This window comes from Stomoxys calcitrans, chromosome 2 (assembly GCF_963082655.1).
Source record: "Stomoxys calcitrans chromosome 2, idStoCalc2.1, whole genome shotgun sequence".
NCBI lineage: Eukaryota > Metazoa > Arthropoda > Insecta > Diptera > Muscidae > Stomoxys > Stomoxys calcitrans.
Window position 1 is genome coordinate 232,621,229 of NC_081553.1, and position 24,033 is coordinate 232,645,261.

General features: G+C 38.2%; 1 protein-coding gene across 1 annotated transcript; it reads right to left on the minus strand.

Annotated features, from left to right (window-relative positions):
• Window positions 1-4,731: 4,731 nt before the first annotated feature.
• LOC106087894 (uncharacterized) lies at window positions 4,732-23,954 on the minus strand. The gene is made up of 8 exons (XM_059361800.1): window positions 23,641-23,954; window positions 23,456-23,585; window positions 20,745-21,063; window positions 20,529-20,682; window positions 19,266-20,469; window positions 6,841-7,159; window positions 6,631-6,781; window positions 4,732-5,986 (listed from the first exon to the last, which is right to left on the minus strand). The coding sequence occupies exons 2-8, from the start codon at window positions 23,500-23,502 to the stop codon at window positions 4,791-4,793; spliced, it is 3,390 nt and encodes a 1,129-aa protein (XP_059217783.1). The 5' UTR covers window positions 23,503-23,585; window positions 23,641-23,954; the 3' UTR covers window positions 4,732-4,790.
• Between the last annotated feature and the right edge of the window lie 79 nt (window positions 23,955-24,033).

Consider the following 24,033-nt stretch of genomic DNA (forward strand, 5'->3'; position numbering starts at 1 on the left):
GGAGGGTATAGAAGGAAGTGTTAGAAAACTTTAGACTTTTTTCTATACTAAAATAATTAAGTGATTTAATTAATGCTAGTCATAGTTTTTAAGATCTTATTAACGTTTTCATATGCGTTGAAAGACACCAGGGGGTAATTAGTCTATTCTATATTTAGTGATGGAGGCCAACGCGGCGCAGAGTTTAGCATGTTCGCCTATGACGCTGAGAGCATGGGTTCAAACTCCAGTTTGAATACCAGAAACATTTTCAGCGGTGGTTAGCCCCTTAATAATGCTAAGGCTACATTTGAGAGGTATCTGGCCATTTTAAGACTTCTCTACCAAGTGGTGTCGCTATGCGGCGCGCCGTTCGTACTCGTCATAAAAACGGAGATATCTTATCATTGAGCTTAAAATGACTATATCCGAAAATCCTACAATATTTGTATCCTGCACCAACACTGTCGTACAGGGTATTATAACTTTGCTTGCAAAGCTAAATTAGTATAGAGGAACGGACTTTCCTGATGCTGACCAGATTTAAGTGAAGCCGCGTTCACTGGGGATACCTGGCTACTGCTGCCTGGCTACTCCAGCAGTGGATTTAGGTCTTGCGAAGGGGTAAGATGCAGAAGACACCAAAGAACTTAGGCTCCAGTTCCTGTTGAGGGGTAAACGCTCATAGATATCTGGCTACGTACGGGCCGGGCTTCGCATATAGTGGTTAAGTACTCTCGGTGTAGGGAGTCTGTCTTGGTGAACTGGGCAACGTCTTACCGAGGTTCGGGGCTGGTTGTCGTGTCAAGGTATGGAGGGCAACATCCGACAATCGGATGAATGATCCGATATCGGACCCGATTTCTTACCACGGTTGTAACTAAATATGAGATAAGTGGTTGTCATGTTGTCTAAACGACACTGCTGAGGCAAACGAAGAATATTGAATAAGAACTGGTATGCTATTAGAGCTACATCAAGTTGTAGAAGTCATTGTGTTATACTTCAGTTCAGTCGGATCAGAACTGCGCCTTGTAGGGGGGTTCAAGAAGCAAAATCGGGACATAGGTTTATATGGAAGCTGTATCAAGCTATTGATCGATTCAGACCATATTAGACACGTGTGTTGAAGTTCATGAGAGAACCCGTTGTACAACATTTCTGCCAAATCGGATGAGAATTGCGTCCTCCATAGGCTCAAGAAATCAAGATCCTAGATTGGTTTATATGACAGCTATAAAAAATTATGCACCGATTTGAATCATTCTTAATACAGTTGTTGAAAGTGGTACCAAAATAATACTTGCAAAATTTCATTCCAATCGGATAAAAATTGCTCCCTCTAGAGGCTCAAGAAGTCAAGATGCCAGATCGGTTTATATGGAAGCTATATAAGGTTATGGACCGAATTGAACTTTTCTTAGCACAGTTGTTGGAAATCATAACAAAACACCTCGTGCAAAATTTCAGCCAAATCGGATAACAATTGCTCCCTCTAGAGGCTCAAGAAGTTAAGATGCCAGATCGGTTTATATGGCAGCTATATCAGCTTATGAGCCGATTTGAACTATTCTTAACACAGTTGTTGCAAATCATAACAAAACACGTCATGCAAAATTTCAGCCAAATCGGATAGGAATTGCGCCCTCTAGAAGCTCAAGAAGTCAAGTCCCCAGATCTGTTTATATGACAGCTATATCAGGTTATGAACCGATTTGAGCCATACTTGGCACAGTTGTTGGATATCGTAATAAAACACGTCGTGCAAAATTTCATTCCAATCGGACAAGAATTGCGCCCTCTAGAGGCTCAAGAAGTCAAGATCCAAGATCGTTTTATATGGCAGCTATATCAAAACATGGACCGATTTCAAACATACATAGCGCAGTTGTTGGAAGTGCAAACTTTTAAGCGGCTGGTTCTACTCCTTCGAAAATTGGCGTGCTTTCGACAGACAGACGGATGGACGGAAGGACAGACGGATGGACGGAAGGACAGACGGACGGACATGGCTAGATCGACTTAAAATGACTTGACGATCAGGGATATATATATACTTTATGGGGTCTTCGAGGCATATTTCGAGGTGTTACAAACAGAATGACGAAATTTGTATACCCCCCCATTGGTGGGGGGTATAAAAATGGTACCAATTGTGGTACCAAAATGTACAAATTAAGAGAAGATCAAATAAATGCAAATTTTGCCCATGAACATTCCTCTAAGGAACAGGGGCAAACTTCTCACATATCAATGAGTGCAGTCCGATTCAAGTTTAAGCTCAATGGCAAGGGGCCTCTTTTTTGTAGCGGGGTGCCGCAGTGCGACACCTCTTTGGAGAGAAGTTTTTAAATGACATAGTACGTCACAAATGTTGCCAGCATTAGGAGGGGAAAACCACCGCTGAAAAATTTTTCTGTTGGTCTCGCCAGGATTCGAACCCAGGCGTTCAGCATCATAGGCGGACATGCTAACCTCTGCGCTACGGTGGCCTCCATTGAGAGAAGATGACTAATCATATATTTCCTAGTTGTACCTACATACCAAATTTCAGACCTCTAGCTCCATCTGTTAAAAAAGTACTAAATGGTACCAATTGCGGTACTAAGCGAACGTTTTCAAACCGGTCCATGTTTTCATATAGCTGTCATATAAACCTCTAGCCTCTAGAGGGCGTAATTCTCGTCCGATTTGACTAAAATTTTGCAAGTGGTGTTTTGGTATCATTTCCAACTGTGCTAAGTATGATTGAAATAGGTTCATATCCTAATATAGTTGCCATATAAACCGATCTGGGGTCTTGACTTGTTGAGGCTGATTTGGTTGAAATTTTGTACCACATGTTTGGTTATGACTTCCAATATCTGTGCAAAATATTAATCAAATCGGCTCATAACCTGGTATAGCTGCCATATAAACCGATCTTGGATCTTGACTACTTGAGCCGTTGGAGGGCGGAATTCTGAAATTTTGGCTGAAATTTTGCATGAGGTTTTGTTATGACTTCTAACAACTGTGTCAAATATTGTTTAAATTGATCGATAATCTGATATAGCTGCCATTTAAACCGATCTGGAATCTTGACTTCTTGAGTATTCAGAGGGCTTAACTATTAGCCGATTGTGTACAACGGCTTCTCCCATGATCATCAACATGCATGCCAAATATGGTCCGAATCGGTCTATAGCCTGATACAGCCCCCATATAAACAGATATCTCTAGTTTACTTCTTGAGCCCCTAAAGGCTAAAGGGCTCAACTCGTACTCGAATTGGCTGAAATTGAACACAAAGGCTGCTATTATGGTCTCCAACATTCAATTCAATTATGGTCCGAATCGGACCTAAACTTAATGAAGCTCCAATATTAAATCAATTATTTTCTTTTAACCTTTGTTTGCCCAAAAATAGATACCGCGAAAAGAACTCGACACATGCGATCCATGGTGGAGGGTATATAAGATTCGGCCCGGGCGAACTTACTTGTATTCTTTTCAACTTCATCCTTTTTCACCAGATGCGTTTTAATTTAAATTTCAAAATTATACCTCTATCCATCCGCCCTGTACAAAGCTCACACATATCGTATCTTTTTGGTACTTTTTTTCGTACCTAAATGTAGAAATTTCCAAAAACTCTTATTGCCACCCAATTAACACTGCCATAGTGTACCTAAGTTCCAAAATACAATGCTCTTGTTTAATTCCTAAAGAAAGTACCAAATAGTACCAATTGCGGTACTAAACGTACTATTTCTCCCTTTTCCGGTACGATTTTCCAAAATTTTGTTCACAAAACCTAATTTCTTCGAGAAGCTCTTTAATTTGAACCCAATAAAATAATTCTAGCCCTTTCCGTTCCCACTGGTCAAATATATACCTTTTCGTACTTCTTGGTACTGTTTAGTACCTAAACGTACGAATTTCACCACATCCATCCTTATCCCGTACCTATGACCCAAAACCAACTTTTGATTTTTAACCGTTAAGTCGATTTTGCTGCTATCAATGATTTTATCTGATTTGACTAACATAACAGTGTGCAATTATCTTCTGAGTAAGTCAGATAGGTCCATAAAAAGATAAAAAACTTATCTGCCGATTTTTCTTCTTCATCCCCAAGATAAGTAAAATGTTATCCAACAACAATCAACAACTCTATAATTGTTGTGCGTTTGCCTTATAGTCAAAGTTTTAGATTGCTGTTCGTTCGCCTTACACTAAAGGCAGCTGGCTGATCATGACAGACAAGAGGGATGGGTGGTGGTGCACATGTAGCCGTGATAACGCATAAGAGTCATGCGGTAAAGGGGGAATTGGGATTGCTTACCAGATGACTCACAAATCGATCAATTGCCCATACATTTTAATAAATAACAAATGCGTACTAGAATCTGAAATGAATAAGAAAATTAAGATGTATGGTCTAAATTGTTGATATGATTGTGGGAAGGATGATTTCAGTGTGCTTGAAGATAATTATGACAGAATGGTGAAAATATTTTAATTTCAAATTACGGTGATGGCGGTGATAATCAAGATGGTGATTCCAATGGAATGATGTAGGTGTTGAAGTTTTGATTAGCCCCTTTTGTAGGTTTGGCTGCAATTTGGTGGTACCAAGTATATTGAGGGCTTCCAAATTTCATAACGATTATAATCGGCTGGATACCAGCGAGACTATAGCTGTCGGTGGAAATCAAATCCTAATAAACTTCTCTGTAGTTTTTTTAATTTAAAATTTTCTTATATAAATTTTCTAAAGCTTAATAGAAGTAAAAAAATTTATTCACATTCATGTAGGAAATGCAATCTTAAATTAATTCCTGTTGTGTATAAAATTCATCCCAAACTTTGCATTTTTCATACTCCGTCAGCTCTTTAATCTCCAGTGCATCGCTTATCCATAAACATTTGGGCGCCTCGCTTAGATCTGCAAGTGGTTGCCACACAACAGGTTCAATCTCTGGGCAGTTGGGGTTCGAGGTCAAGGCGAAATTATACCACATGCCTATCATGCGCTGTATGCATTGATACTCCCTGCTGCTGGTGTTGAGCTTTTCGTTAAGGAGACTGTGGAATAGGTAGGGCAGGTCATCAGCATGAGACACACACTTGGCCGCACGACCACAATTCACAGTGCGATAAAAGTTAAAGAACTCGGAGTAAAAATCAAATTTATAGCAAAAGGTTGCAGCACGAGCAGCGTATTCGCAGCGGGCTCTAATGGTACGTAGGAGGGGATGCCAAAATGCTCTATGGCCCATCAGTTCCAAGTAGTGATGTAAGTTGTCCTTGATATTGGGTTGCTTGCCCTCAAAGTAGGCGTGTTTGAGGCACAAGCCTAATTGCTTTAATGCAGCTTCATCGCGGCTACTCTTTATGTCCTCGGGTAAGAGAGTTGTGCAATCGTTCAGCTCATTGACCCTAAAGGGGAATTTCCGAGCCATATTGTGGAAGAGGAATCCTTCGTCTGTATTGCCTCCAATGATAAGAGGGATGTTATTGCCCCAGGCATTTGCCATAAGTTCCTTAAAGGGCTTGCTGGTGATGCAGTCTTCTGTTACATAAGACTCCACGACAGGATTAAAGAAGAACATCAAATTGTCCATATGCTGTTCCTTGGTCAAAAGCGAAAAGTCGCGCAACACCAATTGTTGAGAGGACTTCCTATTGAGATACTCATAGACGCCTTTGTCACTTTTCTCCCCTTTGTAGCCTAGTTTGCAAGCACATTTATAGGCCCATTCATGGTTTTGGGTGTGAGCCCAGGGGCATAACATTGAACCGGATTGAATGATGGCCTTGTGAAAGAGACCCTTGGTCCGAGGAATAGACATCATGAACTGAGTCGAAGCTCCTCCTGCGCTCTCACCAAACACGGTTATGTTGTTGGGGTCTCCATTGAAATTGTGAATGTTCTCCTTGACCCAGCGTAGGGCCATGACTTGATCCTTGAGGCCGGCATTACCAGGGATATTAAGTTCCGGGTCATCAAAGCATAGAAAACCTTAAAATGTACCAAGCTAGAGTGAAGAGTTTAGAAAATACATTAACATTAGGGTGAAGCGATGATAAACATTGTAAAAAGCGCTTCGCGTTTCTGATTCTTGGGATTGTACGGTGAAAATTCAGCTTCCAGATTTTGACTTCCAGTTTTTTTCCAGATTTCATTTTTTGGCAAAGTTTCCAAATTTTCTTGGACTCATATTTCATAAACCATTTGAAATATTGTTTTTAAAGTAAAGTTGTAGCTATTGTCTCGATCTACTATTTTTCTGAACATATTATTTGAAAACAACATTGTTTTCATGGTCAAAAAGTCGAAAAGGTAGAAGGTTCATCATTTTAAGTTACGTTTTCTTTGGATATTTTGGCCTATAATAGCCAAATTAGGAGGCTACCATAGCGCAGAGTTAAGCATGTCCACTTGGGTTCGAATCCTGGCGAGACCATCAGAGAAATTTTTCAGCGGTGGTTTTCCCCTCTGTTGTTGTAGGACAACACATCCAAACAAAAAACAGAGAGAGAGAAAAAAACTGCAAAATCTGAACTTTTTTGCTCAGCACAGTCCCAAGAATTAGAAACTCGAAGCGCCCATCAAGGTTTTTTTCTTCCATACTAATCGCCCCACCCTAATAAACATTAATTTACCAAATATTCCCAAACGATAAGCGAAAGTCACCAGAACCATATCGCGTTGCATGAAATGATCGGGGGCACATAAATCGCGAGTGGCTTCGCCTATTTGAAATCCCCCGCCATGAATCCAGACCATAACTGGCAAAGGTTTTGAGGTATTTAACTGAAAGTTAAGAGATGATAAGCATGACATTTTTCTCTTTTCAAACTTCTCAAACTTACCTCTTTGGCATAAATGTTGAGATACAAACAATCTTCGGAACCCTCTTTCCATCTTGCTATGTAGTGGTACTGCATGGCCTTTGTCTTGCAACTGGTGCAGTCAAGTACCTCCTGCCAAGATTCTGTGGGTTGAGGAGCTCGAAATCTCAGCTCTCCCAATGGTGGTTTGGCATATGGTATACCCTCGAAGGTATAGAATTTACCAAATGCACTGTAAAAGTTTTTACGCTTTCTACCCTTCACGGGTCCCCTGGAGGTATGGACAATCTCGTATTCATTTGTGGCAGCTCGCAACTGTTTGTACTTATGCGCCAAGATTCTGGGGGAAAAATGATGTTCGGAATCTTGCATGGAATGAGGGTTGAGGTTTGAGTGACTTACTTTTTACCAATTTTCATGCGCTCCAAAGAGTCCAAATATATTTCCATTTTAAATAAATAATTATTTGCTTATCTTGTATTCTCTGGAGATGCTTGCCTTTATTCTACATGGAGTGGGGGTGGATATATAACTACTTGGGAAATTATCAGAAATGTTTTGTTATCTCCCACAAAAACGGAATAAAACTACCAAAAATAAGAATAAATACGGGCACAAGGTATGTTTGTTTTGACTCTTAGCCGCTAGATTTGATTAGCTTGGAATTGTTTTGGGGGGAAACTAGAATGCTGCTAACATTAATGAGCTCATTTTCAAGCTTTTACAACATCTAAACGGTAAAAATAAAATTTCAACAAAACCTATTATAAACAGCGAACTTCAACAAGATGTGATTATTCAAAAATTTCTTTTTTTGGTAGCCAAATTTGGTTATAATGGAAATTAAATTTAAATAAAACTTTTAAAAATAGAAGTAATTATCAAAGCAAAAAGAAAATTTTCAAAGTTAATGCAAATATCATATAGCATATATCATAAAAATCATAAAACAAAACATGGAAGGGAAAGACGAAAGTCGAGAGGAGCCAACTATATAATACCCTGAACCACTGGGTCAACTAACTACTTTTGAGTAGATACGAGAGCATAAATAATGAACGATATATTGTACATCAAGGCTATGTTTTTTTTCTGGTCGGACAGTGATCTAGCGTTCCTATTGATCTCATACAAGCTTTTATTATAAAAGGACCAAATCTGTGATTTATTCTACAGTCATGAAATGTCTTATAGGGGAAAAGATATATATGCAAGCTATATCTAAATCTGAACCGATTTTGATAAATTTTTGCCTACGTATCGGGACGTCTATCTAGATATCTACTGGAAAATTTCGTAATGGTCAGAGCAAAATTGTGGCTATTACCGTCATAAAAGGGCATACCGGATGGAAACTTTATATGAGAGCTATACTAAATCTGAACCGATTTTAATAGAATTTTTAGCACTTTTTGAGACATCAAATAAAAAACTTCATGCGAAAATTATGATTTTGAAGCTCCGGCCTATGCATGTGAGTTGTACTCCATTTTCGGCCATATGAAAGTGGTATAGTTGTTAAGAAGATCAAAAGGAGTGAAGTAATTCTTACACCATTTAAGGAAGCCTAAACACTTGAATGCTTCTTTTGACACTTCAAATACATGTTCAGATATGGCAAGCAAATCCTGACAGAGTGTATCGTTCGTAACCCGCCACTTGTGCTCAATCCTTCGAATACTCGGCCTATGGTCGAATGAGTACAAATGTCAGAGATTACTGTCATTCGCAGATGAGTAGATCGGAGATTCGATGTTAGACTCAACAGATCGTTGATGAAAATAGGAAAAAAAAAAAACGGAAACAAGTAAAAAGGTATTAAGTTCGGTCGGGTCGAACTTTGGATACCCACCTCCTCGGGTATATATGTAAATCCCCTTTCGTCACAATCCGGTGAAAATTGTATAACTTATGCCTAATAATGGTCTAATATATATGTCACTATTCAATTTTGTAGAACAAAATATTGGTCTTTTTGGTAGATATATTCAATTAGAACCCGATCTAAACCATATTAAGGTCGGATATAGTAAAGCTCAGATAAACTCTCTGTTTGAAATTTTAGCGGAATCGGGTAATATATAAGACTTTCATGGGCTTTAGTCACCTTATCGGCAGATCGGTCTATATGGCAGCTATATCTAAATATATTGAGTCGGATGTTGGGAGGGAAATCGGTCTATATGACAGCTATATCTAAATAAAGTCCGATGTGAACCATATTTGGGTCAGATGTAAGGAGGCTTAAAATAACCCATTGCGTTAAATTTCAGCGAAATCGGGTAGTAAAGCTTTAAAGCTTTTATAGCCTTCAGACCCTTTATCGGGAGATCGGTCTATATGACAGCTATACCTAAATATAGCCCGCTCTGAACCATATTTACGTGAGATGTCGGGAGGCTTAAAACTGCGCACTATTCCAAATTTCGGCGAAATCGGATAAAAAAAAGCTTTTATGGGCTTCAGACCCTTAATCGGTAGATCAGTCTATATGGCAGCTATATCAAAATATAGTCCAATCAAATTTCGGCGAAATCGGATAAAAAAAAGCTTTTATGGGCTTCAGACCCTTAATCGGTAGATCAGTCTATATGGCAGCTATATCAAAATATAGTCCAATCAAATTTCAGCGAATCGGTAGATCAGTCTATATGGCAGCTATATCAAAATATAGTCCAATCAAATTTCAGCGAAATCAGTTAAAAAATAAAGCTTTTATAGGCTACAGACCCTTCATCGGGAATTCGGTCTATATGGCAGCTATATCTAAATAAAGTCAGATTTGAACCATATTTAGGTCAGATGTCGGGAGGCTTAAAATAACCGATTGTGTTAAATTTTAGCTAAATCGGGTAATAATTAAAGCTTTTATGGCCTTCAGACCCTTTATCGGGAGATCGATCTCTATGACAGCTATATCTAAATATAGTCCGATCAGTACGATATTTGGGTCGGATGTTGGGAGGCTTTAAATTGCGCATTATTCCAAATTTCAGCGAAATCAGATAAACATTAAAGCTTTTAAGGCCTTCAGACCCTTTATCGGGAGAACGGTCTATATGGTAGGTATATCTAAATATAGTCCAATCTGAACCATATTGAGGTCAGTTGTCGGGAGGCTTTAAATAACCCACAGTTGCAAATTTCGGCGAAATCGGGTAATAAATAAAGCTTTTATGATCTTCAGACCCTTTATCTGGAGATCGGTATATATGGTAGCTATAGCTTGTCATTGTCGGGAAGCCTTAAACTACTTTTTGTTTAAAATTTCTGCAAAATGAAATAAAAAATTAAGTTTTTGTGGGCATTAGACCCTTTACCGGAAAATCGGTCTATATAGCAGCTATATCCAAACATGGTCTGATTTGGCCCATTCAAGAACTTAACCAGAGTGCATCAAAAAAAAAGTATCTGTGCCAAATTTGAACTCAATATCTCAATTTTTGAAGGCTCTAGAGTGATTACCAAAGACGGACGGACCGACGATCCGAAATATATATACTTTGTAGGGTCGAAAATTGACACATTAATATCAAAACAAAAAATCAGTTATTACACGAAAACACATGCATTGGGACAAGTACAGCTAATAGACAGGGTTGTCGAGCGTGGTTAATGTGGTATTTGTATCATAGAGGCGTTTTCGCAATAAATACGATACAAATACAACATACGGCCCTTGAAGCCATCACACCTAATACGATTGAAAAGCATTCTAATCAAAGACAAAACTCCCGTTCCGGCAAAAAAAAGTCTGCTCCGCTCTGCTCTGTTCCGGATACTTGTTTCAAATCTATTCACTACCTGATATGGCTCTCACATAAACCGATCTCTCTTTTCTGGGACTCTAGAGGGTGCAATTATTATATGATTTGTCTGAATTTTTAACCGTAGTGTTTTGTTTCGATTTCCAATATACAGTATGATCTTAATTTGTTCATAATTTGATATAGCTCCCATATACCCTAATCGTCTGATTTGAGTTCTGAGCTTCTAGAAGGAGCAGTTACTATCCTATGCGGCAGAAATTTTGAACGTGTTTTTTTGTGATGTCCACATCAGTTAACTTGATAAAGCTCCTATGTATAAGAACATATTCCATGCAATGTTTGGAAGCATGGTGGAAGGCATATAAGATTCCGTCATGCTGCACTTCACGCGCTATTACTTGTTAGTTTTTTTTTTGTTTTATAAAAATCTTTTGAAACAAATATTTTTAGTTTTTGTTTTGCTCTTTTTTTAATGGGTCACAAATTTACAAAAATATTGTCCAGCTGTACTCCGCCTTGTTTCTTAGCTCTCATAAAAAAAGTCCACAAAGTTCCATAAATAACATATACACACTCGTATAAGTTATTTTGGGTGGTAAACATCTGTCATCTTAATCCCATATTCGAAAGACGTCCAAGTGTAAACACACATTTTTTTCAATATCTTAAATAATGTCGAATTCTGTGCCTAAAAGGAAATTTTGCTGGAAGTCTTATAATATTCTTTCAATTTTGTAGAACATAATACAAACATTTCATAAATATCTAAAAGTAAAATTTTACAAAGATTTGATAAAATTTTTATTGGATAATCCGTTGGCCAATGCATAATAAAACACCCTTTTTCAAAAAACAATTTTTTGTTGATAAGTTTTATGAATGTTAATGCTTGGAATAATCCATATTGACGCAGATTTCTGTGATCTTAAGATCAGCACCGCACTCTGTTATATACTCTTCACTTGTTTTTATTTTATCGAAACTCCATAGATTTTTTTATATTCCGGCGGTAAATATCTTCCAAAAATTTCTTTTAATTTTGAATAAAATACTTAAAATGTGCAAATGTTTCGAAACATTCAGTGTCTGTGGACCAACTAAACGTTCGCCTATTAAGAATTTTACTGAAACGATATGAATAGTTGGAAGAGACTAAAAGTTTTCCACTCATTTCATGTGAGATCTCAGGCATGTTTGTGGATCTTCAAAGCCTTATCTCAGGGAAAACATGCACGTATTTGTATTGTTTTTCTTTAGTTTTTTTTGTTTTGTATTGTTGGGTTAAAGAACGTATGCTACTCTCCTTGAGGCTCCAGATATGGCGGGCGGTATCACATGCATTTTGCACCCAATATATGTATAATGTGCAAACTAAATATTTATGAAAGCTAAACAAATGAAAAGCATACATAATGTCGTTCACATGGCCAAAGGGATCAACTCCAATTATGGGAAATTGAGGTTTTATCATTCAACAAAAAGGAAAATATTTTTTTCTAAAACAAGCTTAAAGTAACAGCTGATAACTGACAGAAGAAATAATGCAATTACAGAGTCACAAGCTGTGAAAAAATTTGTCAACGCCGACTATATGAAAAATCCGCAATTACTTTTTGGGCAACCCAATAGATATATAAACAACACGTATTTTCAAATAAGGACTTGATTCATCAAACTCACATTTCAATAATTCCATTGTATCGTATGCTGTGTGACTTGTGGCACCGACCTGTTGAAACCACATGTCGTCCAGGTCTATATCTTACAGTTCATGCCAAAAATAATCAGTGATACTGTAGCGTTGTCCATTCTCGGTAACATAACGATTGGCATAGTCGACGACGAAGTATAGCCCAATGACGCCATCTGCATGCATACTCGTCAAACTTACTTTTCAATAATTTAATTGTTACGTGTGCTATGTGGCTCATGGCACCAACCTGTTGAAACTACATGTCATCCAGGTCTATATCTTACAAGGGAAGGGAAGGGAAGGGAAGGGAAGGGAAGGGAAGGGAAGGGAAGGGAAGGGAAGGGAAGGGAACCTGAGACGACAGTTGAGGTCGAGTGCGAGGCGGAGATCATCGCGATCACGGAATGCTTGAGGTGGTGTGGTGCTAACCCAAAGACGTCGGGTGTTATCATCTTTACGGACAGCAAAATAGCCATAAGAGCAATAGTCTTGCAATAAACTTGGTTAACCCGAAGCCTTTTGGGTCGACGTAGTCCGAGTTAAGGGCGTGGGCGACGAATGCGCATACAACACTGCGAAACAGCGAAATAGTCGGTAGGACGGCAAAAATCCTATGAGGGGATGCAACTCGTAGGAAGATGAGGGTATTACTAAAAGGAAGTAAGAAAGTGGTCGGTATAGGTATTGGTATCATAACGGGACACATAGGACTACGAGCTCACTCTTCACATCTTCCCCGCAATCCCCTACACATTTGTCAACACCGACTATATGAAAAATCCGCAATTACTTCTTGGGCAAGCCAATATATAAGACCATTCAATGTTCGTGCCGAATTTGGGTGCAAAATATATCCAATTTTTACCGGATTGTGACGAAAGAGAGTTTACATATATACTCGAGGTGGTGGTTATCTAAAAATCGGCCCGACCAAACATTGCCGTTTTATACCCATCACAGGAGGATGGAGGTACATTCATTTTGTCATTCCATTTTCAACATATCGAAATATCCATTTCCCGCCCTATAAAGTATATATATTCTTGATCGGCGTAGAAATCTAAGACGATCTAGCTTTGTTCGTCCGTCTGTCTGTTGAAATCACGCTACAGTCTTTAAAAATAGAGATATTGAGCTGAAACTTTGCACAGATTCTTTTTTTTTTGTATATTAGCAGGTTAAGTTCGAAGATAGTAGCCTATCTTCGACTATATCTTAATATAGCCCGCATATAGACCGATCCGACGATTTAGGGTTTTAGGCCCATAAAAGCCACATTTATTATAAGATATTGCTGAAATTTGGTACAGTGAGCTGTGCTAGGTCAGTCGCATACTTCTTTAATTTGGCCCAGATCGGTCCAGATTTGGATATAGCTGCCATATAGACAGATCTCTCGATTTAAGGTTTTAGGCACATAAAAAGCGCATTTATTGACCGATCTTGGCAAAATTTGGGACAATGAGTTGTGTTAGGCCCTCCGACATATTTCTCCAATTAGTTCAGATCGTTCCAGATTTGGATATAGCTGCCATATAGACCGATCTCTCGATTTAAGGTTTTGGACCCATAAAAGACGCATTTATTGTCCGATGACGCCGCAATTTGGATCAATGAGTTAAGTTATTCCCGCCAACATATTTCTACAATATGGCCCAGATTAGTCCAGATTTGGGTATAGCTGTCATAGAGACCGTTCTCTCGATTTAAGGTTTTGGGCCCATTTATTGTCCGATTTCATCGAAATTTGGGACCGATTTTGCCAAAATTTGGGACAATGAGTTATGTTAGGCCCTTCAAAATTCTTCTTCAATTTGGCCCAAATCGGTCCAGATTTCGATATAGTTTCCATATAGACCGATATCTCGATTTAAGATTTTGGCCCCATAAGAGGCGCATATATTATCCGATTTCACTGAAATTTTACACAGTGACTTATGTTTCGACATCCGTGTCGGAATCAGGTCGGTTTATTTTTAGATATAGCTACTAATAAAAAGACCAATATTTTGTTATACACAATTGAACAATGATCTGTACTTATTAGTTTTTGGTCGAAATCGGAACATATTTTCACTTGCAAAAGGTATCACTGACTTCGAATTTCGGCAGTAAATTTTTATGATTTGCAAACATTGTTGGTTCATGTGCTTTACCATGATGAAAATGTTGAGTTTGCTGAATAAATTTACAGTAATAGTTCGATGTTGAGTGTAAGAGAGCGTTCAGAAATTAAATTCAAAGTTGTCAAGTCAATTTAAAAATCCTATATAACCAATGATGATGATAATTTTGCTATAACAGAGAATTTTGAGAAAATATATGGTTTACAAAATGTAGAATAAATCCTTGTAATTTTTTCCAATAAATTAAATAATAATTATTTTATATTAATTTATTTATTCTGTTCTATGCTAAATTCGTTTGTTTATGTTTTTTTTTTTCAATAATAATCAACTTAGCATAACTTATGGCGCTGCAATGAATTAAAAAAATCAAAAACATGAGGAAAAAAACGTCCATTGTCATTTTTTCATTTATTTATATGTTATTGTCTCTAAATTATGTGTTTTTATCTTGTAGGCAGTAAAGTTGACTTAGTCCACTTGTGTAGCATAGGCACGATATAAACATTGCAAAGATAAACCAAAAAATTGTTTTCTTTTTTTTTGTTAATTATAGAAATGGATCTATGTGTGAAAAACGTTGCCACTCATTTATAATGTGGGCAAACACAAACCCTTTCAATCGGTATGTAACACTTTGAAAAATATTAATCCTATACATCACAACATTATGTGGAACATAGGTCTTTGTTTTATACCAAGCTGAATTTACTCAAGAGCCATGAATATTATAACGACCTTTTCGAATCCAGGGATGGAATGTAGACTCCAATAAGCTCAAGAAAAATTTCAACATTATGGGAACACTGGTCAGTCTACTTTTATCCCGCCAAGGCCGATACCTACAAGCGAATCTAGAGGTGATGAGTTAGAAAGAAGTAGACGAGAGGTTAGATGGGTAAATGGCTGACAAGAAAAACTGGCTGAAGCCCAGCTCGTATGATTTGGACTACATAGGTGTATGAATTGATGCTGCAACTTCTGCCAGTGTAAAACTGTTTTTATACCCTCCACCATAAGATGGGGGGTATACTAATTTCGTCATTCTGATTGTAACTACTCGAAATATTCGTCTTAGACCCCATAAAGTATATATATTCTTGATCGTCGTGAAATTTTATGTCGATTTAGCCATGTCCGTCCGTCTGTCCGTCCGTCCGTCCGTCCGTCCGTCCGTCCGTCTGTCTGTCGAAAGCACGCTAACTTCCGAAGGAGTAAAGCTAGCCGCTTGAAATTTTGCACAAATACTTCTTATTAGTGTAGGTCGGTTGGTATTGTAAATGGGCCATATCGGTCCATGTTTTGATATAGCTGCCATATAAACCGATCTTGGGTCTTGACTTCTTGAGCCTCTAGAGTGCCCAATTCTTATCCGATCAGAATGAAATTTTGCACAACGTGTTTTGTTATGATATCCAACAACTGTGCCAAGTATGCTTCAAATCGGTTTATAACCTGATATAGCTGCCACATAAACCGATCTTGGGTCTTGACTTCTTGAGCCTCTAGAGTGCGAAATTCTTATCCGATTGGGATGAAATTTTGCACTACGTATTTTGTTATGATATCCAATAATTGTGCCAAGTATGGTTCAAATCGGTTCATAACCTGATATAGCTGCCATATAAACCGATCTTGGGTCTTGACTTCTTGAGCCTCTAGAGTGCGCAATTCTTATCCGATTGGAATGAAATTTTCCACGACGTGTTTCGTTATTACATCCAACAACTGTGCCAAGTATTGTTCACATCGGTCCATAACCCGATATACCTGCCATATAAACCGATCTTGGGTCTTGACTGCTTGAGCCTCTAGAGTGCGCAATTCTTATCCGATTGGAATGAAATTTTGCACGACGTGTTTTGTTATGATATTCAACAACTGTGCCAAGTATGGTTCAAATCGGTCTATAACCTGATATAGCTGTCATATAAACCGATCTTGGGTCTTGACTTCTTGAGCCTCTAGAGGGCGCAATTCTTATCCGATTTGAATGAATTTTGGCACGACGTGTTTTGTTATGATATCCAACAACTGTGCCAAATAAGGTTCAAATCGGTCCATAACCTGATATAGCTGCCATATCAACCGATCTTGGGTCTTGACTTCTTGAGCCTCTAGAGTGCGCAATTCTTATCCGATTGGAATGAAATTTTGCACGACATGTTTTTTATGATATCCAACAAGTGTGCCAAGTATGGTTCAAATCGGTTCGTAAACTGATATAGCTGTCATATGAACAGATCTGGGGACTTGACTTCTTGAGCTTCTAGAGGGCGCAATTCCTATCTGATTTGGCTGAAATTTTGCATTAAGTTTTTTATTTTTTCTTTCAACAACTGTGTCAAATAAGGTTTAAATCGGTGCATAACCGGACATAGCTGCCATATAAACCGATCTGGGATCTTGACTTCTTGAGCCTCTAGAAGTCGCAATTATTATCCGTTTTGCCTGAAATTTTGTACGATGGATCCTCTCTTGACCATCAACATACGTGTTTATTATGGTATGTATCTGTTTATAGCCCGATACAGCTCCCATATAAATCGATCTCTCTATTTTACTTCTTGAGCCCCCAAAGGGCGCAATTCTTACTCGAATTGGCTGACATTCTACACAGGTCTCCAACATATAATTTAATTGTGGTCTAAACCGGATCATATCTTTATATCGCTCTAATAGCAGAGCAAATCTTTTCTTATATCACTTCTTGCCTAAGAAGAGATGTGGGGAAAAGAACTCGACAAATGCGCTCCATGGTGGAGGGTATATAAGATTCGGCCCGGCCGAACTTAGCACGCTTTTACTTGTTCTTCCTTTTTTCATTACAATTCACTTCTTAACTTCATACGAGTGGCTGAGTTATTTTTTTTTTATAATATTAAAATTTCCTTTCAAATAAATGTCATTCAAAATTTCTAATGCAGTTAATTTAATACAAAGTCCATTAAATACACAACCATTGCGAAAAAGTTTGTAACCCCGTCATTGATAACCATTCATTGTCATTTGCGTATACTTTTGATAAGTACTTACCCTCAACAACTACTGTGGGTGGGAACTAAGTAGAGTACAACCAATTCGACCTTGCCCCACTTTGGGTGTTTTCATTTTTCTTAAATTAATTGTTTTTATTTTCCCCACAAATTTGTATATGCGCAAAAAGAGAGCAACACGTTTTCACGATGCTACATTCGAATGATGCTCATTTAGTGATCGAAAATGAATTTACGAGTGAATTACACAACTCAACAGAATTGGACAAACATTGAAAGTTGAATCATCGAGAACCATAAGGCAATTTGCTTACATACTTTGGCTCTGTGATCATAATAATAAAAAATTATCTATGTTATGGTTAAATTTTAAACAATTAAAAAATAATTTGGTTTTCGGTCTAGGGCGGATGCTGAAGAATAATTTTCGAAAACTCGTATTAAAGAATACTTTATAAAAATAAAATCAAATCAGTACGGCAAGGCAAAAGTCGGACGACTATATAACACCCTACACCACAGAGAATACGTACTTTTTTCAATACATGGAATTTATTTCTATGATTTTATTGGTGACCTTTGGAATTTTATAACTTTGTCTTTTTGGTTTGGCTCGAGGTCATCGAAAAATTTATTGGTTGCCCAAAAAGTAATTGCGTATTTTTAATATAGTCGGCGTTGACAAATGTTTTCACAGCTTGTGACTCTGTAATTGCATTCTTTCTTCTGTCAGTTATCAGCTGTTACTTTTAGCTTGCTTTAGAAAAAAAGTGTAAAAAAAAGTATATTTGATTAAAGTTCGTTCTGAGATTTGCTAAAAAGGCATTTACTTTCTTTTAAAAAATCCGCAATACTTTTTGGGAATACTTGATGGGGTCTTAGGCGAATATTTCGAGGAGTTACAAACAGAATGACGAAATTAGTATAACCCCATCCTAGGGTGGAGGGTATAAAAAAAGGGATAATGAGCTGAAAGTTTGCACACATTATTTTTTTTCCCGTAGAAAGGATAAGTCCGAAAATGGCTATATCGGACTATACACAGCCCCATACAGACCGATCTCCCGTTATAAGTTCTTGGGCCCACAAAATGCGTATGTATCACCCGATTTCGCTGAAATTAAGCACATTGAGTTTAATTTGGTTCGTCGTCACCTGTACCAAGTATGGTCTAGGCCAAATTTGGATGTACAGTGGTACAGATATGTCTACATACCTTTAAAAAAAAGACATTTACATAAACGACAACGGAGATGAGATAAGATTTTACCTAAAAATTTTTACTAATTATAATTTTGGGAACCATGCTAAACACATTTAGAGCCAACAGAGTTTTGCCAGAAAAAAAATTTTCCTGCAAAAACTTTTCGTTTTGAAAAACGTGCTTTTTTCAGTGGGGCATGTAGACTTTTCTGTGTCACTGTAGTTGCCATATATACTGACCTCCCGATTTAACTTCTTTGATCCATAAAAGGCGCATTTATAATTCGATTTCTTTGAAAGTTTACTCAACGAGATGTGTTAATTTCTTTGACATCCGTGGCCTATATGGACTAGATGGGTCTTTAAGTGGATATAGCTGTCATATATACCGATCTCTGGATTTAGGGCTAGGGTCCAGAAGAAAAAGCACTTAATACCCACTTTTCCTGAATTTTCGGTACATTGGGTTGTATTAGAGCCGTATATTTGGATATAGCTACCATATAGACAAATCGCCAGTTTTTATGATCTAGGACAGTAAATTGTGTTGGAACCCCTGAGGTGTTCGGCCAGATAAAACTTAATGACTTTTTACTCAATCAGTGTAGATTTTTTTTTTTTTTTTTAATCAAAATGTGGGAACCTTTTTTATTTATGCGATATTTGTTTATATAAATCCGACCAACATTTAAGTTTCTTGTTAATCGGTATCGTAGCATACTGTAGTTCTTCTCCAATAATTAAACATTCCAGGGGCATTCCGAAATCCAAAGTTTCCACTTTTTCCCAAGTAATGGGTGATATTTCTTTACAATTTGGATTCGATGATAAAGCAAAATTGTACCACATACCAATCATACGTTCAATGTATTTGTATTCTGGTCCAGAGTTGACTTCATTGACCGATAAGATGTTGTGGAAGAGATATAAAATGTCCTCACCATGACATACCCCGAATACTTCATGGTCACCACACAGTAAGTTTGAGTAAGCTCTGAAGTTTGGAGAAAGACAGTCAAAGTAATAGCAATAGGTGGCCACGTTAGGAGCATACGATAATCTGGCCTCTATGATCCTGTACATGGGATGCCAAAATGTTCGGTGACCCATTAGTTCCAAATATTTGTTAAGGTGATCTTTGAAAGTGGGTGCTTGTTCATTGAAATACTCCTTTCTAAAGCTTTGTATCATTTGATTGAAATTTTCTTGGCTTTGGTTATGTTTCACTTCATCAGGCAATAAATGGTCCAGGCGTAAACCTTGGGCGGTCTCCAGTGTGTGTCTATGCTTAGCCACAAATGAGTAATGGAATAAACCTTCGGCTGATGTGCCACCTATTATTAGGGGAATTTTATTGCTCCAGGCATTGGATAGAAGGTCCTCAAAAGGTTTATCCGTTATACATTCAGCTGTTGCATAAGGCTCCACCACAGGAAGAAAAGCACAAAAGCGGTTATTGTCCACCATATCCTGATGGGAGAGTAGACACACAGAGTTAGTGGCCAATTTGCGCCCATCTTGTTGCATCAAATACTCATAGATTTCCTGATCTTTATTATCTCCTTCATATCCCAAATAGCAAGCCAATTTAAAACCCCAATCATGTTTTTCGGTAACAGCCCAAGGACATAACGCCGAACCAGATTGCACAATGGCCTTGTGGAAAAGACCTTGCGTCTGTGGAGTGAGCATTAGAATATGTGTGGAAGTTGCACCTGCGCTCTCACCAAAAACGGTTATATTATTGGCATCTCCATTGAAGTGGTGAATATTTTCCTTAACCCATTTCAAGGCCAAGACTTGATCTTTTAGGCCAGCATTGCCAGGTATATTCAGGTTAGGATCATCCAAGCAAAGAAAACCTGAAATGAAGGACCATTAAATTGTTGTAATAAAAAGTTGCCTTAGCTCTCTCATTTACCAAACACTCCCACTCTGTAGTTGATGGTTACAACTATGACATCCTGCATCATAAAATAATCAGGTCCATAGAAGTCGCGTGTAGCCTCACCTACTTGAAAGCCACCACCATATATCCACACCATGACAGGTAGAGGAGCACCACATCCTTTTAGCTGAAAAGGCAATAACACGAGTACTTTTAATGACTTCTTTGAGATTAAAGCATATATTTCACCTTTCTTGCATAGACATTTAAATAAAGACAATCCTCGGATCCTTCTCTCATGCTCGTTAACATATTAACTTGCATGGGTTTCGCCTTGGCCTGAGTGCAATCGAGTACTTCTTGCCATGGCTCAATAGGTTGAGGTGCACGAAATCTGAGATTTCCCGTAGGTGGCTTGCCATATGGTATACCTTCAAATGCATAGTAGGCCATATCCTTCGGGCATATGTTTAGACGTTTAACTCCTCTAACCTCACCACAGTTGGTATTGACGATCTCATATTCTCGGGTAGTAAGACGAGATTGATTCCATTTGTATGAAATAAACCTGTGAAAAATAATTTGCAGAATTTATCATACCCACCACAGAAGAATGGGGGTATATTCATTTTGTCATTCCGTTTGCAACACATCGAAATATCCATTTCCGATCCTATAGAGGATATATATTCTGAATCAGCGTAAAAATCTAAGACGATCTAGCCGTCCGTCTGTCTGTTGAAATCACGTTACAGTCTTTAAAAATACAGATATTGAGCTGAAACTTTTTACAGAACCTTTTTTTTGTCCATAAGCAGGTTAAGTTAGTAGATGGGCCATATCGGACTATATCTTGAAATAGCCCCATTCCGCCGATTTAGGGTCTTAGGCCATAAAAGCCACATTTATGATCGGATTTTACTGAAAATTGGGACAGTGAGTTGTGTTAGGCCCTTTGACATCCTTCTTCAATTTGCCCCAGATCGGTTCAGATTTGGATACAGCCCCCATATAGACCGATCCGCCTATTTAGGGTCTTAGGCCCAAAAAGCCTCATTTATTATCAGATTTTGCTGGAATTTGGGACAGTGAGCTGTGTTAGCCCCTTCGACATCCTTCTTCAATTTGGCTCAGATCGGTCCTGGTGTGGATATAGCTGCCATATAGACCGATCCGTCGATTTAAGGTCTTAGGTCCATAAAAGCCTCATTTATTATCCGATTTTGCTGGAATTTGGGTCAGTGAGTTGTGTTAGGCCCTTCGACACCCTCCTTTAATTTAGCTCAGATCGGTCCAGATTTGGATATAGCTGTCATATAGACTGATCCGCCGATTCAGGGCCTTAGGCCCATAAAAGCCACATTTTATATCCGAATTTGGTGAAATTTGGTACAGTGACTTTTGTTAGGTCTTTCGACTTCCTTCTTCAATTTGGCTCAGATCGGTCCAGGTTTGGATATAGCTGCCATATATACCGATCCGCCGATTTAGGGTATAAGGCCCTTAAAAGCCATATTTATTATCCGAAAGCCATATTTTGCAGAAATTTGGGACATTGCGTTGTGTTAGGTCTTTCGTCATCCTTCGTTAATTTGGCTTAGATCGGTCGAGATGTGGATATAGCTGCCAAATAGACCGATCCGCCGATTCAGGGTCTGAGGCCCATAAAAGCCACATTTATTGTCCGTTTTTTCTGAAATTCATGACAGTGAGTTGTGTTAGGCGCTTCGACACCCTTCTTTAATTTGGGTCCGATCGGTCCAGGTTTAGATATAGCTGCCATATAGATCGATCCGCCGATTTAGGGTCTTAGGCCCATAAAAGCCACATTTATTGTCCGATTTGGATGAAATTCATGACGGTAAGTTGTGTTAGGCCCTTCGACATTCTTCTTCAATTTGGATCAGATCGGTCTAGATTCGGTTGTAGCTGTCATATAGACCGATCCGCCGATTTAGGGTCTTAGACCCATAGAAGCAACATTTTTCCCCCATTTTATTGAAATTTGGGACAGTGAGTTGTGTTAGGCTCTTCGACATCCTTCGTCAATTTGGCTCCGATCGGTTCAGATTTGGATATAGCTGCCATATAGACCGATCCTCCGATTTAGGGTCTTAGGCCCATAAAAGCCACATTTACTCTCCCATTTTGCTGAATTTTGGGAGAGTGAGTTGCGTTAGGCCCTTCGACACCCTTCGTCAATTTGGCTCCGATCGGTTCAGATTTGGATACAGCTGTTACATAGACCGATCCGCCGATTTAGGGTCTTAGGCCCATAAAAGACACAATTATTATTCAATTTTGCTGAAATTTGGGACAGTGAGTTGTGTAAGGCCCTTCGACATCCTTCTTTAATTTGGCTCAGATCGGTCCTGATTTGGATATAGCTGCCATATAGACCGATATCTCGATTTAAAGTCTTGGCCCCATAAAAGGCGCAATTATAATCCGATTTCACTGAAGTTCGACACAGTGACTTGCGTTAGGCTTTTCGACATCTATGTCGTATATGGTCCAGATCGGTTTATTTTTAAATATAGCTACTAAAATGACCAATAGTTTGTTATACACAATTAAACAATGACTTGCGCTTATTAGTATTTGGTCCAAATCGGAACATATTTCGATGTAGCTGCTATGGGGCATAAGGTATGCATCGGATTTTGACGAAAGGTGGTTTACATATATACCCGAGAGGAGGTGGCTATCCAAAGTTCGGCCCTGCCGAACTTAACGCCTTTTTACCAGTTTATTTATTAAGTGAGAATTAAAATTTCAGCTTAATTATTTAAGCATGGCAGCTACGGGCATAAGCTAAGCTAATCTCCATAAAATTATTTATTACCATCAACCTCACGAAGTGATTAGCAGTCGGTGTAGTAATCGAAACAACAAAACGAAAGAATGAATATGATATTGGTTATATTTTGTACCTTTGATACAAAAGTCCACCTACTTACCTCAAAGCCAGTTTGAAAATTTGCCTTAAACTTATTGCGGTTTCCATTGCAATGATGTATTGAGCCAAATGTTTGAACTGATAACTTGGCGATTTGATGATAACAGCGCACTTTGTTGTATAAGCAAACCCTGCGACACAATGATGATTTTATTAAATACCAATGGAAACATATTTTTTCTTCACCTTTGAAATATTAAACTGACTCTGTATCCTCTAGGGCATTCCCAATTCAACTGCTGCTAGGCAAGAATATCTCTCATAGTTGTTATATGGACAGATTAAATCCTTTTGTTGGTGACAAGGTAATTTCTCAGAGCAAAACCGGCTCTTTATTGTTTTAGGATAGCTGCGTTGTGCGTTGATTCATCCCTTAGTGCTACGTATTGATTGTATTATCATTCTCACAAAATAATAAAAAGTAAGAAAAATATTTTGGTTTACAGAACAACTGAACAGTAGATCCGCTTTACTTGCAGTTCCGTGTAGAACATAAAAAGCTTTCCCCCCATTCAAATGAAAAGTTTTCATTTTTTTTTGTAGGAGCACATTCCCACACTTGATGTTTTGTTTTCAATA